This window comes from Phyllostomus hastatus, unplaced genomic scaffold (assembly GCF_019186645.2).
Source record: "Phyllostomus hastatus isolate PE091 unplaced genomic scaffold, TTU_PhHast_1.1 phas_scaffold_93, whole genome shotgun sequence".
NCBI lineage: Eukaryota > Metazoa > Chordata > Mammalia > Chiroptera > Phyllostomidae > Phyllostomus > Phyllostomus hastatus.
Window position 1 is genome coordinate 42,897,920 of NW_025334042.1, and position 15,283 is coordinate 42,913,202.

Below are 15,283 nucleotides of genomic sequence, written 5' to 3' on the forward strand. Positions count from 1 at the left end.
CGCAGATTTCTTTCTGCTCCTAAGTGCCAGGCTCGCAAAGCTCCATGTAAGAAATCGGTGTGCCAGTCCCAGCACTGCCTGGTGGAGACGACTTCCCCACCCCTTCCCCAACCTTTCCCCCCAAAACCTGACAGGCAAAAGTAGAATCAGAGAAAGATACAAGGCAATACTTTTATTATAAGAATAATTTCAAGAATTATAGAAACCAGTCTTTACTATGAAGTCAGAAGATGGGGAGACATGGCTTCTGATTTTGAATCTTCTGTTTTGATGATGGATAGGCTTCAAGGATGACCAGCAGGAGGAACTGGAGCAGGAAGCATGTTTAGACTCATAAAAATATTAGTTTTTTTAAAGATTTTATTTATTTTTAGAGAGAGGGGAAGAGAAGAAGAAAGAGAGGGAGAGAAATACCAGTGTGTGGTTGCCTCTCGCACACCCCCTATTGGAGACCTGGCCCATAACCTAGGCATGTGCCCTGACTGGGAATCAAACCAGTGACCCTTTGATTCGCAGGACTGTGCTCAATCCACTGAGCTACACCAGACAGGGCAAAAAACTAAGTTTCCAGTACTAAGATAGTATATTTTACATGGATGATTTTCTACCTTTTTTTTTGTAGTGTGATCACGGTAGTAGAAAAGATAATGGAAACTTTTTAAACAGCTTCTGTATACCAGACACTTTCTAAGTTCAGTGTTACCTCCTTATTATTCCCTCCACAGTCCAATGCAGAAGACGTTGTACCTGGGGGTTAGATATGAATCATGCCATAAGCCTCAGACACTGCCACTTCAACCCCCATGTCTCAGCACTTTCTGTTTTAAAGTTGCTGTTGTTTCTACTACTGATTTCAAAGTGAAGCCAAATTTACATTCATCCCACTAACAACTCGTTCAACTAACACAACTAACAACTCGTTCTATTAAAATGTAACATTTATACCAATTCTAAATCCTTTGCATCAGAAAAAGTCAGCAGACCAAAGTAGGTGTCACACCCTAGGCTGGTGGATCCATAACTTCTACGAATCAATAGGGACAGGTACCTAGACTGGCAGCAGGAGTCCCCTGGACCCAGTTTGACATCAAAGAGAAGCAGAGGAGTTAGGGTTAAAGGGAAAAAAAATCATACAGGGACCCCATGTTTGCAGGAAGCAGCTTGTTGTTGAGGCAGAGCCAGAGAACAGAACTGTAACATGAGTAGACCTTTAAAGCAATTGTTGTGTGACAAGAGGTAATTAAGGCCAAAACAATTCACTCACACAATCTGTGTTATAAGGAACAATGTGTCTGTCTGTGAACAGTAAAAATTCCTGTTGGCCCAAGACATGGGATTGGCATCTCTTCCATGGTAAAAAACCATAGTATCTATACAAAGCTACTACAAGAAAGTAAGAGAGGAAATGCACAGAGATAAAATGGAAGACAAAGAATACTACTTACCAGAGAAAAAAATCTCCATAAAGCAGATAAAAATTAGGGCCACATGTATTTGCCATAGACTTAAAAAAAAATAAATGAAGCTACCTTATCTATAAAGCAAGAGTTCGTATCAAATATACAAGAGCTTGGGGAACATACTGCAACACAATAGGAAGGGAAAGACGATTTGACAGAGCCCGGGAAACATACGCTTCACTGGCAGCAACCACATTCTGCTAAAAAGCTAAAAACATGGAAAGAAACAAGAACGTTAGGAATAGAAAAAGAGTGCGATTCTTTTAAGTAGGAAAAAAATTCAAAAGAATTAGAAAAAATACTAGCTAGACAGAACAGATAAAAAAGACATTACTATGCTGCCATAAACTGAATAAATTTCACTATCCTGAAGAAGAGGTGGAAAATAATAAAATAGGGGAAAAGTTATAAAGATGTACTTCAATATCACTTCCCAGGAATATGTCATAATTCTATAAATTGAGAGGGCACACCGGACTCTAGGAAAAAATTATACAAATTTTTTTTGTATAAATCATGCTTTAGTAAAGCTACTGGAATTGAAAGGAAAAAATAACTGTTGTGAGTCGTGGCAAAACTTTTAAGTCCAAATGTTACTTCCCACAGCAACACTCAATGTTAGAAGACATTGGAGCAACAGAACAGTCCTCAGGAAGTAAAGTGTTTGATCCAAGGATTGTACACAAATAGTCATTAAATGTGATGAAAATGAACATTTTTTTGAGCTTGTGAAAACTCAGGAAATATACCCCAAACTCTTCTTGAAGAAACTACTGTAGGTCAAGCTTGGAAAAGCAAAGAGATAAATTGAGTACTAATACTAAGTATTGACTTCATTTAACTGTAAGACTAAAACTAGAACGACTGTGGAGATTACGGTCACAGGACAAAATCACATGTTACAAATTCTAATGACGTAGAAATAATAACAGCAAAGGCTTGAAGCAGAGGAAGACAGATGGTGGGTAGTCATGTCAATATGCTGATTTTCTTATCTGATAGAGCTGAGGGTAGGAAGGTTATTGAAGCTGATAAATCATGTATTAGAGCTATAAGTATATTTCTAAGTCTAAAGAATATGATATGAAAAATTAGGTAATATCAAGAGTAAGGTGAGTTTGGGAGGAATTGGAAAAAAATTAATTTTATCATTATTCCTGGTAGGAAGTCAATAGATAGCTGTCTAGAGATACAGAACTTTAAGTATTTTGGAAAAGATGTACTCTCATATATTGTCAGCAAGAGTAAATGCAAGGGCTTCTGGGATTTCTCTAGACCCAACGTACGGAACCAAGAGACGAGAAGGGACAACATATAGAATTCAGCTGTAGAGACTGACTGGCAGTGGAAATACAGCCAAGGAGCAACAAGTCCTTTCCTACCACAAAGCTCGAACAATCGCTCGAGTACCACCTTGTCATAGTGCAGTTGACAACTATCAGTAAATGTGCCACTTTTGAATACTATGTGCCGTTTCTCCCCAGAAGGCCAAACATGCGTTCCCAGCTTCCTTTACAGCTAGAGCACAGGCATGTGACTGAGGCTCCGACAAAGCAGACAAACCACACAGGCATTTGCTACCCAGGATAGCAATGGATCCATCTTTGGCCATTGTATTAAATGAGAGCTCTGCTTGCAAGGGTGGCAAAGGCACCAATTGGGTATTAAGTGCCCAAAGGTGGTAGCCTTGGGTCTTCCCTGGGGCAGTTAGTGCTAAAGAGAGGTTTCAGGTGTTATTCCTAGCCGGCTGCCTCTATGCCCAACGACTTGGCCTTCCTATTCTGTAAGGTACTTAATACGCTTTAAAAATAGATTTCTTTTCTGCTCAAACTAGGTAGAGGAGAGTTCTGTTTTCTGCAACTAAGAACCATGCCTGACCATGTATAATCTGGTAGAACACACACTTAAAAAGATAAAAAATTTTAAAACATCTTTTTGTGTTAAAAAGAACAAGGACCTAATGTTTTCATTAACCCCAGTCTGGAGATCACTTACACAGTACATTCAAATTAAGAAGCCAAGTGTCTGTGAAATGTCCCTTCCTAGAACCTTTTATCTAGTTCAAATATGCTAAAGATGGGCTGTGTTAAAAATAGGTCTTGGTTTTAAGTGCAATTACACTGGAATCACCAAAAGCTGAGGCACTCTAAATAGGTAAAAATCACATACAGCTGAACCTTACAATGTCGACTTGCTGAAATCCCTTGGAAGATTTTGGGAATAATGAGTCTAACCTCATCTGAAATGTTTATTCCAGGCTCCAAAGCTTGCTTTTAAGTCTGAAGTATAATCGAGTTCACTGCCTACTGTGAAAGGATTAAGGGATAATGTCATTTCCATTGTCCTGTCTCTTGTTCTTGGCTATGAAAAGCAACAAAATGTACACTATTATCCTGGAGTTTCATGACTTAGAGCTGCCGCAGCTGGTGGGTTTTACTACTGAAAGATGCATCTACTTTGGAATCTAGGTGTTGAGCACAGGCATTCTGGTTGAGGGGTTCTTAAAGTGTGGTTCCCAGGCCATAGTGTCAACATCAACTGGGAACTTCTGGGAAATGCCAATTCTGGGGCCCCATAGCCCATTTACAGAACTGGAAACTCTAGGGGTGGGGCTGAATTCTCTCCTTTATAAACTGTCCCAGTATTTCTGTTGTATACTAGTTTAGAGAAGTAGTTAGGATACTGTTTTCTTTGGCAGTACAACTAAGCACTCCCATCAAAGGAGAATCTGCTTCTGAAAGGGAATAGAAAATGTACCACCTTATTAACAAATTTTAGAGCATTAAAGGAATGCTTCCCTAGAACTAACCTAACTTCACATTTACCATAAACTCATTTCTTCTACAGAGGAAATGCAGAACTCTTCCTTATTAACACCTCAGGCAGAGGTACCCACTCCTGGGACCGTTTGACATCAAGTACCCTTCGATCTTCTCCCGAGTCCCTTTACCTTTACTTACAATAATTTTCTGAAACTCTTCATCATCCTTGTCAAATCCAGAATCAAATATAACCTCATTTTACTACTCAAATAATTAAAACTCATTTCCTGTCATTGAATCATAGAAAATGCCACAAAACCTAGGCTTCTTCTATTCTACCTACATTTTACAGTACAAGATGTATCAATACTACTAAAAATTAAAACAAATTTTGTCTGTTCTTTCTATATATTCTGATTCCTCCCCCACACCTCTGTTCTTTCTAAGTTTTAGTTCATCATAAGGTCACTAAGTAGTTCACATATATTGCATTCAACATTCTGATCCTCATTTGTCCTATTAAATAAGAACCGACCAGATGGCTATTCCTCTGACTCTCTCTCCCGAGCAGGTTTTAGTTAATTAAAAATGATTATTTTTACTACATATTTTATGTATCAGCCAGATGTTACCTGTGGTCATTTCTGGAAAGGATCATTTGGTGGTGGTTATAAAATACGTATGTTCTTTCGGGAGGCAAGACTCTTGCGCATGATCGGGAAAACAACTGTAGAAATTGATTTCACCTTATACCTTTTTCCTAGTGCCAAAATGGGCATAGCATTTCATTTCCTTGGAAAGTTTCATCAAATTCTCCTTCTTTCTATTCCTGCACTCTGGCCCTATTTATGTTGTATAAAAAATGATCGAGTTGATGGAAGAAAAATTAATACTGTTAATACTGGTCTCCCTCTGAACTACAAATGCCAGTTGATTTTTCCAAAGAAACTGATTTGGTTCTCCTAGACTGGGCTTAAGACATACGCATATACCATAGCAAACTGCCTGCTCCATCAGGAGAGATACCATGTCATGTTCTTGTGAGGACGCACGTCCAGGTAGATATCTGAAACAGTTCCCATGTTGAACAGTTCTCCTCAGGTCCTGTATTTCATACAAACTAATTTGTCTAAATTTCCCATTAGTGCTGAAATAACCACAGTGAGATGATTCTGTATTTATGAAACTGTTTTGTGATTACGTTGATCATTTTCTCTCCATTTGTAGACACACTCGAATCCAAATAAGCCCCCATCTTTTTTTTCTTATACAAAGCAAGATTGAACTTCCTTTTTAAAAAAAAAAATTCAGTTCTTGAGGTCACCAAAAATTCTGAAAGTCTAACAGATAAAATTAACCACATTATCATTTGGACTGAATTTATTTAAGTGGTTGGTCTTCGCCAAAACAGTACTTAGAAGGCCAAAGTGAGTCTTTTCAAAGTCTACCTTTCACATGCTGACAAACAAACCAGGTATGGCAGGGTTCCTAAACAATTGAGGAATTTTCAATTCCAAAGCCCTGGCTATGTCCTGCAGAATATCTCATGGCATGATGCGGATCTAGGTTATGGGCTCAGGTATGACTTTCTACGTGACCTTGCATACGTGTCTTTTCTCATGTAAAAAATGATGGACAGAATTTTAAGCCCCTAAACTTTATGATTGGTTGTATTAAAATAACTTGAAGACTTAATATGCTTTATTGAACAATTGTGACAATTTTCAGGGAGATTGCTTTTATTGACTTAGAAGCTTTAAACGTAACACAGAACTCATTTTCTGACTGCACAAAGCATCTGATCCCAGGGTTCTCAAGCAGACACATCTGCTTGTAGTAAAATCAGAGTCACCTCCAAAATGACCTCTTCCTCTTATGCTTTCACAGCAATCAGCATTTACTGGGGTCCTCCAATTAGTCATCTAAGTTACATTTCATTTTGAGAGCCAGGTAAGGTAACATTCCTGATGAAGAGGCCAATAGTCCTTGGAATGAACTGTCCCCACAAAATACAAGATTATTTACCTTTAGATCAGGCCACGCTCATCAGCCTCTAATAGGTCTCAGGGATTCACCAGTCTTGATTTCCTATGTGAATCTGTAATTGTCTGCAGAGGTCAATTTCAGTAGATGCCTCATATAAATTAGAATTGAAGATAATGATGCCTGTTCACTTGATCAACTAAAATGACCAGCTGGGTTTAACAGGAGGAAAACAGACTCCCTGAGAAATTGGAATAGCTTCAAAGGTGATAGAATGTAATTATTTACTATAAAGTTCTTCTCCAAAGGTGACTGACCATTGAGCTGGTCAGTCACGTTATGAAGGAGGATATGGCATTTGGAGTCAATGACCATATCTAAAGGCATAAGTCAAAAGTCAACTTTCTGAAGGCGTTGGATGAAAGCAGGATTACTTTTCCATCCTTATTTTAGTCCTTACACTTAGAGTTGGAGAGGTGCTTTGAGGGACTTGCCTAATTGACTCCTGAGAGGCAAATTCTAATTTAGATTGCTACAATCAATTTTTTCTCTTTATAGCCATAAAACATTTTCTTGGATTTGTTATCATTATCCTTAGGGTACTATAACTCCAGGGCTGAAAGCACCTTGATACCACCTGCCTCAACCCTTTCATTTTACAGATGAAGAAACTGAGGTCCAGAGAGGTGAACTGACTGGACCAAGGCCACAAAGTGAGAACGAGGAAGAGGCCGGGCCAGAATTTGGCAGATGAGAGATGCAAACACAACTGACTCCCAGTCTAGCATTTCTCATTTGTGAGTAGCTGGAGATTCATTCAGGAAGGAAAAGATTCCATAAGAAATCATAATTGAAGAACAAAGAGGTTCTATAATGTGGTAAAGGTGCTAGCAAGCAGAACAGGCAGAGGTGTAAAGCTGAGAGACCTCAGTGGGCAAAGGAAGCCGGAGACGACAGCACAGATCTTGGTGTGCCTGTGTGTGCAGGCACACACGGGCGTGACTGCACAGACTCGGGAGCCCTGCTGTCTGCCTGGGCTTGATTCTGGGCTGCTACTTTTAAGCTCTGTGACCTCTGGCAACTTCCGTAAGCTCTCTGTGCCTCAGTCCCTCATCTGTATAAGAGGATGATAATATCAGTATTCATTTTTGGAAGGATTTAAACCTTAATGTACTTACATAGCTGTTGAAGGGATTAAACAAGGATTAAATAAGCTGATGTATGTAAAGGGTTTAACACGTATTGTGCTGCATTATTTTCTGCTGTTTTACCCCTATTCGCTATACCAGAAAAATCATCAAAGTTTCAGACTATGTACCTAAGTTGTATTCACTAATAATGTACTGGGAAGGGGTGCTTTATCTGAGATAAATACCCATGGAGTCTACTGGAGAGATTCAGGATTCAAAAAATCACTAATAAAACCTCTTCATATATTTCATGGATTAATTTTTCAGTATGTACTATTAGAATTTAAAGTTAAAAATAAACAAATACAAAGGTGGGTTTTTTTATTTAAAAGACACGACATTCATAGTTTTGTAAATAATGACAGAAACTTCATTAACAAAACAATTAATAAAAGAGCCTATCTGTTGCCAAAATTAAAGACGGATTTTCATGGCAGGAAATCAGTGCCTCGCCAGCGCCTCCTGGAGTCCCTCGAGCGCAGTGGCAGGTCAGGAACGCGCGACCTCCTTCGCTACAGCATGGTTCTTGGGCAGTTTAACACTTTTCCCCTTCGAACTGCATGTTGTCAAAGCAATCATTAACATTCTACTCACAGTGTTTAAGAGAAAACCTTCACGAAGTTAACAGTACAGACCTAGTAGTGAAGACCATTTCACATGCGCCTGAAACGAGTACCGTATGTGGATTAGTTGGTATTTTTCTTTCATTCTTTGAATTACATTCCATGGAAATTTCAAGGGAGAAAAAGGCAGGTATCTGTTCCCTCATTTTCTAATTAAGTAATTTAAAAAATTATGTAGAAAAATAATTTTTAAACATTGTAAAAAAACACTTCTCTGGAATTTGTTGACGATTTAAGACATTGGAAGATCATGATAAGCTGCATATCTTCCAGTCACGTGATGGTAAATCTGTGAGGAAAGCAGTTACATTAATTAATAATTATTATATTATTACACATATCAATTAATAAGTATACTATTATATAACAATCATTCATTTTAATCAATGTTTCATAATAATTATACTATTATATAATAATTAATAATTTTAATTAACATTTCATTATAAAGCCCTACTATTAGGCACTTCAGCAAAATCTCCATCCAACCTACTTCAGGAAGGAGCAAGTTTGCTTAGAAAAAGCAGGGACTTGGGTATGACAATGTAAATCAGCTGAGTGTTCACCTCTAGTTCTCATAGCCCTAGAGATGACTTTCCATTTCCATCTCAAAAACAGTTGTCAACTTGTGCTAAGGACAGTGGCTTATGACTCACCTGTCTCTCGATGTCCAAAAGCAGAGCACTGGCACCTATTCGGAAGAGTTCTGGCTTCAGCCACTCATCTCCTAGCTCCTCCTTCACGAGGGAGAGCCAAGCGAGGGAATCCTTTGCCGTACGGATGCCTCCTGCTGGCTTAAACCCTATCTGAAAGGGAAGGTGGGAAAGAGAACAAGGTTTGCTCTTACCAGGTGACTTTTGAAAATGGTACTGCATTAACATAAGTCTCGATTCTTTCACTCTCCTTTTTCAGTCTATTTCCATTCACCCAGCTAAAGAGCTTAGATCACTGACTCATGTCCATTCACACTACAAAATGACTTTCCCAGGATTAATAGGAAGAATGTCACTGCTTCTGAGGAGACACTAATGAGAGTGAATAACCCTCATTAACATTTCACTTATCGAAAAGCCATAAACCTCAACCATTTAGACTACAGCTGTGAACCTGAGATAAACAAAAAAATGTGTCAATAAATAGGAAAACATATCACAAAGGCCCATTCATTCTATTTTCCTACAAGTAAGCCTATGTAGACACCTTTCAGCCCTTCCTCTTGAGGCGAAAAAGATGCACAAGTGTATTTAGAACAAGAGGAGCAAGTTGGCAAGGTCACACTAACCAATGGGCAGCAATCAGCAAGGAGGGTTGACAGTTGTTTTAATCAGCTTAACTGCATGGACTTTTTTACCCTAAGTTGTAATTAGACAGAGTTTTTGACATCTGTCTGGAAAAACTCTAGCCATTGTTAACATAAAGAGAACAGTTCGGGCAACATCGATGTAACCTGGCAGCCAAGGAGAGGGGACTGGAATGCACGTGTGTGAACAATGACAACTTCACTGTACCAGTCAGTGGGGACAGTAGATGCCATTGAGTGAGCATGTGTGCTGTGTGGTTACTGTATTCAAAATAACTGAACAAGTAGAACAATGCATCTGCATCAAATTTTGCATTAAGCTTAAACATTCCTCTATGGAAACTATTCAGATGACTCAGAAGGCCATAGCTATGGGCAATTGGTAACTAGCAGCTTCATCACGACAATGCACCCACTCAAGCATCACGTCCCAAGCAGGGTTTTTTAGTGAAACATCAAATCACCCAGATGACTCAGCCCTGCTACAGCCCAGATTTGGTACCCTGTGACTTCTGGCCTCTCCCCAAACTAAAATCATCTTTGAAAGGGAAGAATTTTTGGACTGTCAATGAGATTCAGGAAAATACAATAGGGCAGCTGATAGTGACTAGAACTGTGTGAGGTCCCAAGGTACCTAGTTTGAAGGGGAGTAAGGAGTCATTGTCCTGTGTACAATGCTTCTTGTATCTTGTATCTTCTTCAATAAATGTCTCTATTTTTCATATTACATGCCTGGATAGCTTCTGGACAGACCTCGTAAAAAGCAGCCAGACCAGTTAAATAAGCACAGCAGAAGAGAGTGTAGGGGCTTTTCCCATTTCAGTAGTTTTTAATGGTGACCCCAAAATTACACAATCGGCCAATACCTGATGTTTACAAAGGATGCCCCTGAATCCATTAGAAAAGGACAAATGTGTTTCATATACAGTAAAACCTGCTTATCTGGATTTACTGGTCTCAAGACCTTGACTATGCAATACAGACTCTACAGATGGGAGCAATCAAGAAAACACCCCATGGCCCAAACACTGAAGCTCATGCACTTGACCACTCATAGCTAAGGGTTTCATAAGCAGCACCAGCAGAGGGTGACTACTAACAGAACACTAGAGAAGGGAGACAATACTAAATGAGTAGTCCTATTACCAACCCAGGCTAGAACCCTCACAGTTAATTTGGACTCTACCATTTCCCTCATCACATCCCACAAAACTGATCAGCAGTCAGGTCCTGCCTTCTTCACATCTATATGCCCCCATGAACCCTTTCTTATCTACCCTCGCTTCCACTGTTTTAGTTTAGCTCCTCATCAGTTCTCACAAGGAACATCAGCAAAGGCCTCCCAACTGGTTTCCCTGCCTCAATCATACAACATCATATAGCTAAGCAGCAGCTGTACAGATTCTAACGCCATCTGCCTATGGCTCTGGAACCCAAATGACTGTGTAAGAGTGAGGGGAGTTGGGAGGAGTGGGGAAGATAAATGGGATGAGGTTTTTTATTGAGAAGAGGCTAAAAAAAATAATGGATAAGTGGATAGTAGATATGTGGATATGTGAATAAGTGGATAGTACTGGCCAGCAGTATCCATCTCTGCTGCGGATGCTTGTCGAAACACGAGAAAAACATACACAGAGACAACCAGGTCCTGTGAGGAAATAGGGACAGAAGGGCCACTTTCTCCAGTGGAGAGCATGCCATATCCATTCCCGAGCAGATTTTTATTGAGAATACAGACTTAGTTTGTGGATTCACAGTCTGGCAGAAAAGATCAAAAGAAGTAGGTGACTTACAAAGTTGCAGACAGAACCCCCACTGTGATTCTGGGCAAAGTTTGGGGTTTTAACATATGAAAGGACTACAGGTTCCAAAGGTTTCCTGTCTGTGCCTTTAAATTCCAAGTTAATAACATCCTCCAGCAAACAGATCTCACAGGATCTTGCATATTCTATGTCCCAGGCCTGATTACCCTTGCTGACCACCGTTTCTGGTCTGGGCTGCACCACCCCTGCTATTTCCGCAGGCCTGAGTCAACAGAGAAGACAAAGGCAGCCAGGAGACTTGGATTTCTCACAAGGACTCAGGCTTTGACAAAGCTGAGGGGGCAGGGGTTGATGTCCATCACCCCTTCATATCCACAGCCCCAAGTCTCTTCCCTTAGGGCATTTCCACGTGATTGCGTCTGTCTTAGATTCATTCTCTTTCTTAGAGAATTGTTACCCGTCATTGACTGCCAATAATGCAATGAGAGCCAGGAATTAGAACAGGCAGTGTTTATGCCAGGAAAATAAGTTTTGTCTCCTTAGTGGCTCCTGGTCCAGAGGTCTTTCACTCAGCCTAAGTCATGGGGGGGTTACAGCTTCCTGAGACCAGGCAGGGTGGTCCCCAACAAAATAACATCCCAATTAGTGGATATTAACATACACGTTAATCCCAGGAGCACTTCTATCACTGAGGCCCTTCTGCATATAGATTTTTCTATACAATTTGGTTGTGTCAGTGAGTCTGTTCAGCAACGCTTCTAAAGAGAAATTCTAGCATAAGTTTGTACTTTTATAAGGAAAAGGATATGGAAAACATAAATCTGCAATGAAATTATGAAATATTAAACCTCTGCTTCTCAGGAGTGACACTAATCATGGTCTGGAAGGTGGCTGATAACATTTTAAAACACCCCTTAAATCAATAATGTAGAAACTTTACAGTCTAGGGGCTTCCCAGGGAACTTGTCAACAACCTGAAAGGACGCACCTGATTTACAAGATATACCTGCAGCACCTCGCTGTGTGAAATCAAATGTGATTAAAATGAATACAGTTTGACTTGTACCTGTCCATATCCATTAAGATATTTCATTAAAACTATTGTGAACTTTGCTTATTAGCTGAGGAAAAGGGTCAACACAATTCCAAAATAAAGTGCTGAAAGGTAACAATATATCCCTCACTCTCTACGCTGGTCTAGAACATTAAGCATCCAAAACTTTTACTGAAATTCTTTGCTGGTTGTGTAGGGGATCTCCTGGGAAGAGATTTGTTCATTTTTGTGTCCTTAGCAGATAGGATAGGTTAACATGGCACATAATTAATGACTCAATAAATGTTTGTTGAAACCAAAACAGGATTGGGTTCCCAAAGGAGACTTTTAGTGCCAGCAAAGGAGCTTATGAAATGCGGAGATGCCTGAGGTCTACCCTGGACACGGAACTGCAGGGATGAGGGCCCAGGCCTCCATGTGGATAAACAGCTTCACATCTATTTGTACGTTCGTGGGCTGAGGATAAGAACCGCTGGCGCAGTAAGTGGTGGGCCCCCTCACTCCACTGTGAGAGAGGGGTGCCAAAGATAGAGTCCTCTCATTTTTTATAGCTTTACTTCATGTTTTTTTTTAAAATGTGGATCACTGAAGAAAAGCTACCAACTAGAGGTTATTCAAGTTGGGTCAACTTTCATATGTAGATCACAGTAGGTACTTAATCTCTATTTGTATTTTTTAAGATATGAAGTTAGTCTGAAGGAGAAAATTCTGGAAGGAGTTCATTTCCTCTCAAATCTAGTACATTCTAAAACAGGTCTCTAAGTCCAATAAAGTAAAGCTATCGACAAATATAAAGTCATCACATCCAGTTGACGAGAGGATTCATGGTCTTTTGGGGGAGTTTCTATTTGGAAGAAATCAAGACATTGGTTTTAAAGATGTTTTCTGAGGAAGAGAAAGTTCCATTTTTTAAAAAATTACCTTTCTCTCCAGTGATGTAAGAAAAAAAAATTCTTTGAGATAATTTGTAATTAAACAACTTGAAGTAAAAAAGGAAAATCTAAACTCATTTTAAAAAACACCTCATACGCATTTTTTCTTTTAACCTAATGTTTCAAAAACTATGTATTATTTTTCGAAAAGCTGACAAAAGCTAGCATACACCCTTCCTCAGCTTAACAGTCTTCCAAAGAGCACATCTAACTGCCATAAAACGCAAAAATGGATATTTAATTCAAGAGCTATATAACGTCTAGCTACCTTTTCCCTGCTGTTTCACAGCATTTCATTATTTTGTTTAATAAGTTCATCTCCTCAAGAATTTTCTCTTCACCTCATATTATTAAAAGTAATAAGTTTTTCTGGACCGGGGGTTTCCCAACAGAAAAACCAATTTATGTGTGTCCTTCAATAATGACAGGAAAAGATTATTTCCCATTATACTGCATACTTTTCATATCACCACCACAGCTTATCATTCAATAAATGTTACTCTGCAATTCTTTCCATTCCTCAAGGAAGTTTAATTTCTGCATTAACCTGTTTTCACTGGCCAACGCCTCACCAGAAAGCCTCTGTGTTGCAGCAGAATTAGTTCGTTAAAGAACCCATTTAGGAATTTCTTGTCGGTGATAAAATTGTCTTCGGTTAATAAAAAAACGTAAAGTAAGTTTACATGTTGATCACACATACTGACTCCCACACTCACACTCACTTCTGTTAATAACACATTTCCCCCTTGAATGTGTCCTTTTGTAATGAAAGGTGAACTAAACATTTATCTTAATAAGGGGAACTCACTCACATCACCTGCATACAAAGACAGTTATCGTGGCTCTGACTAGTATTATAAATAACATCATCTTCACTTTGAAGAAAGACTCGCTGGCAATGAAGTACCTTGTTTCCAGTTTTCCAGAAGAAATCTCGGATGGCCCGTAGCATTACTATAGCCACCGGGAAGGTGGCATTTACTGTTTCTTTCCCAGTAGAAGTCTTAATAAAATCTGATCCTAAAACAAAAGGAAGAAACACTGTATGTTAATTTAAAAACTTATTTTTTTACACTTTTGAGTCAATGGAAGAAATGAGTTATGGACTATTTTTTTCCTGAGGAACACAACTTCTTCCCATACTTTTTCTTCTCCTGATTATAAGATGAATTAAATTAAGCACCAGATGGATTCTCATGGACCCCTGGGGCTCTTGCCTCTATTTCCATATCACCAATTAAAATCAAGTTGGTTTATTTAAGGCATAACTAAGATGAATAAACCAATTTTATTCCCTCTGCTTAACATCATATAACACTTAGTATAATAATAACATATAATACTACAAAACTGGAGTGCCAACTCATTTTCCCCTCATTTCCTCCTGCTTGATAGAAAGTACGCGGTACAGCTGTGACAACACAGACGCACCACCATTAGCCGATTTCTACTGAGTTGCTTGTTAATAAAAGCACTATCTTCCAACCAGATTAGGATTTTCATGACAGACACCATGCTATTTCATAACTTGCAAATATTTTAAACAACTTCCTGTCTCTCAAATATATCTTTTTTTTAAAAAAGATCTTATTTATTTTTAGACAGAGGGGAAGGGAGGGAGAAAGAGAGGGAGAGGAACATCAACGTGTGGCTGCCTCTCATGTTCCCCACTACTGGGGACCTGTCCCACAATCCAGGCACGTGCAGTGACTGGGAATCAAACTGGCAACCCTTTGGTTCGCAGGCCAGTACTCAATCCACTGAGCCCCACCAGCTGGGGCTCAAATATATCTTATACCTATTGATGTTTAACAGTACAACACAAGGAGACAAAGAAACAATAATAGCAGGTAAAATTCACCCTGGGTGATGCACTGTGCACTACCTGCAGTTGCTCCAAAAGAATTAACTCAGTTAATCCTCATGACAACTACAAAAGTTAAGTACTAAAATGGTCCCATTTTTAAAGAGGAAATTAAGGCCCCAAAAGTTCAGTAATGTGTTTGAGGTTACATAGAAAGAGAGGAGGCAGAATTTTAACCAAAGCAATATAGCTTACCCAATATGCTACAGTATCTCCAAGAAACTTACTAGGGTCATACAGACAGCCAAATAGAACTTCTTTCATGTGGTTACTTATCCCTGAAATAATCAAAGTGTGGACCACAGACCAGCAGCACTGGAACTGCCGGGGAGCTTGTTAAAAATGCAGACTT

The 15,283-nt window shown here is 39.2% G+C and overlaps 1 protein-coding gene across 1 annotated transcript in view; it reads right to left on the minus strand.

Annotated features, from left to right (window-relative positions):
• Positions 1–7,699: 7,699 nt before the first annotated feature.
• The window catches only part of DERA (deoxyribose-phosphate aldolase), a 94,582-nt gene continuing 86,998 nt past the window's right edge, over positions 7,700–15,283 (minus strand). The window contains exons 7-9 of the mRNA XM_045830100.1: positions 13,975–14,087; positions 8,675–8,824; positions 7,700–8,307 (exon numbers count right to left, since the gene is read on the minus strand). Of these exons, the coding sequence (XP_045686056.1) occupies positions 8,251–8,307; positions 8,675–8,824; positions 13,975–14,087 (320 nt within the window). The 3' untranslated portion in view covers positions 7,700–8,250. The remainder of the gene's footprint in view (positions 8,308–8,674; positions 8,825–13,974; positions 14,088–15,283) is intronic.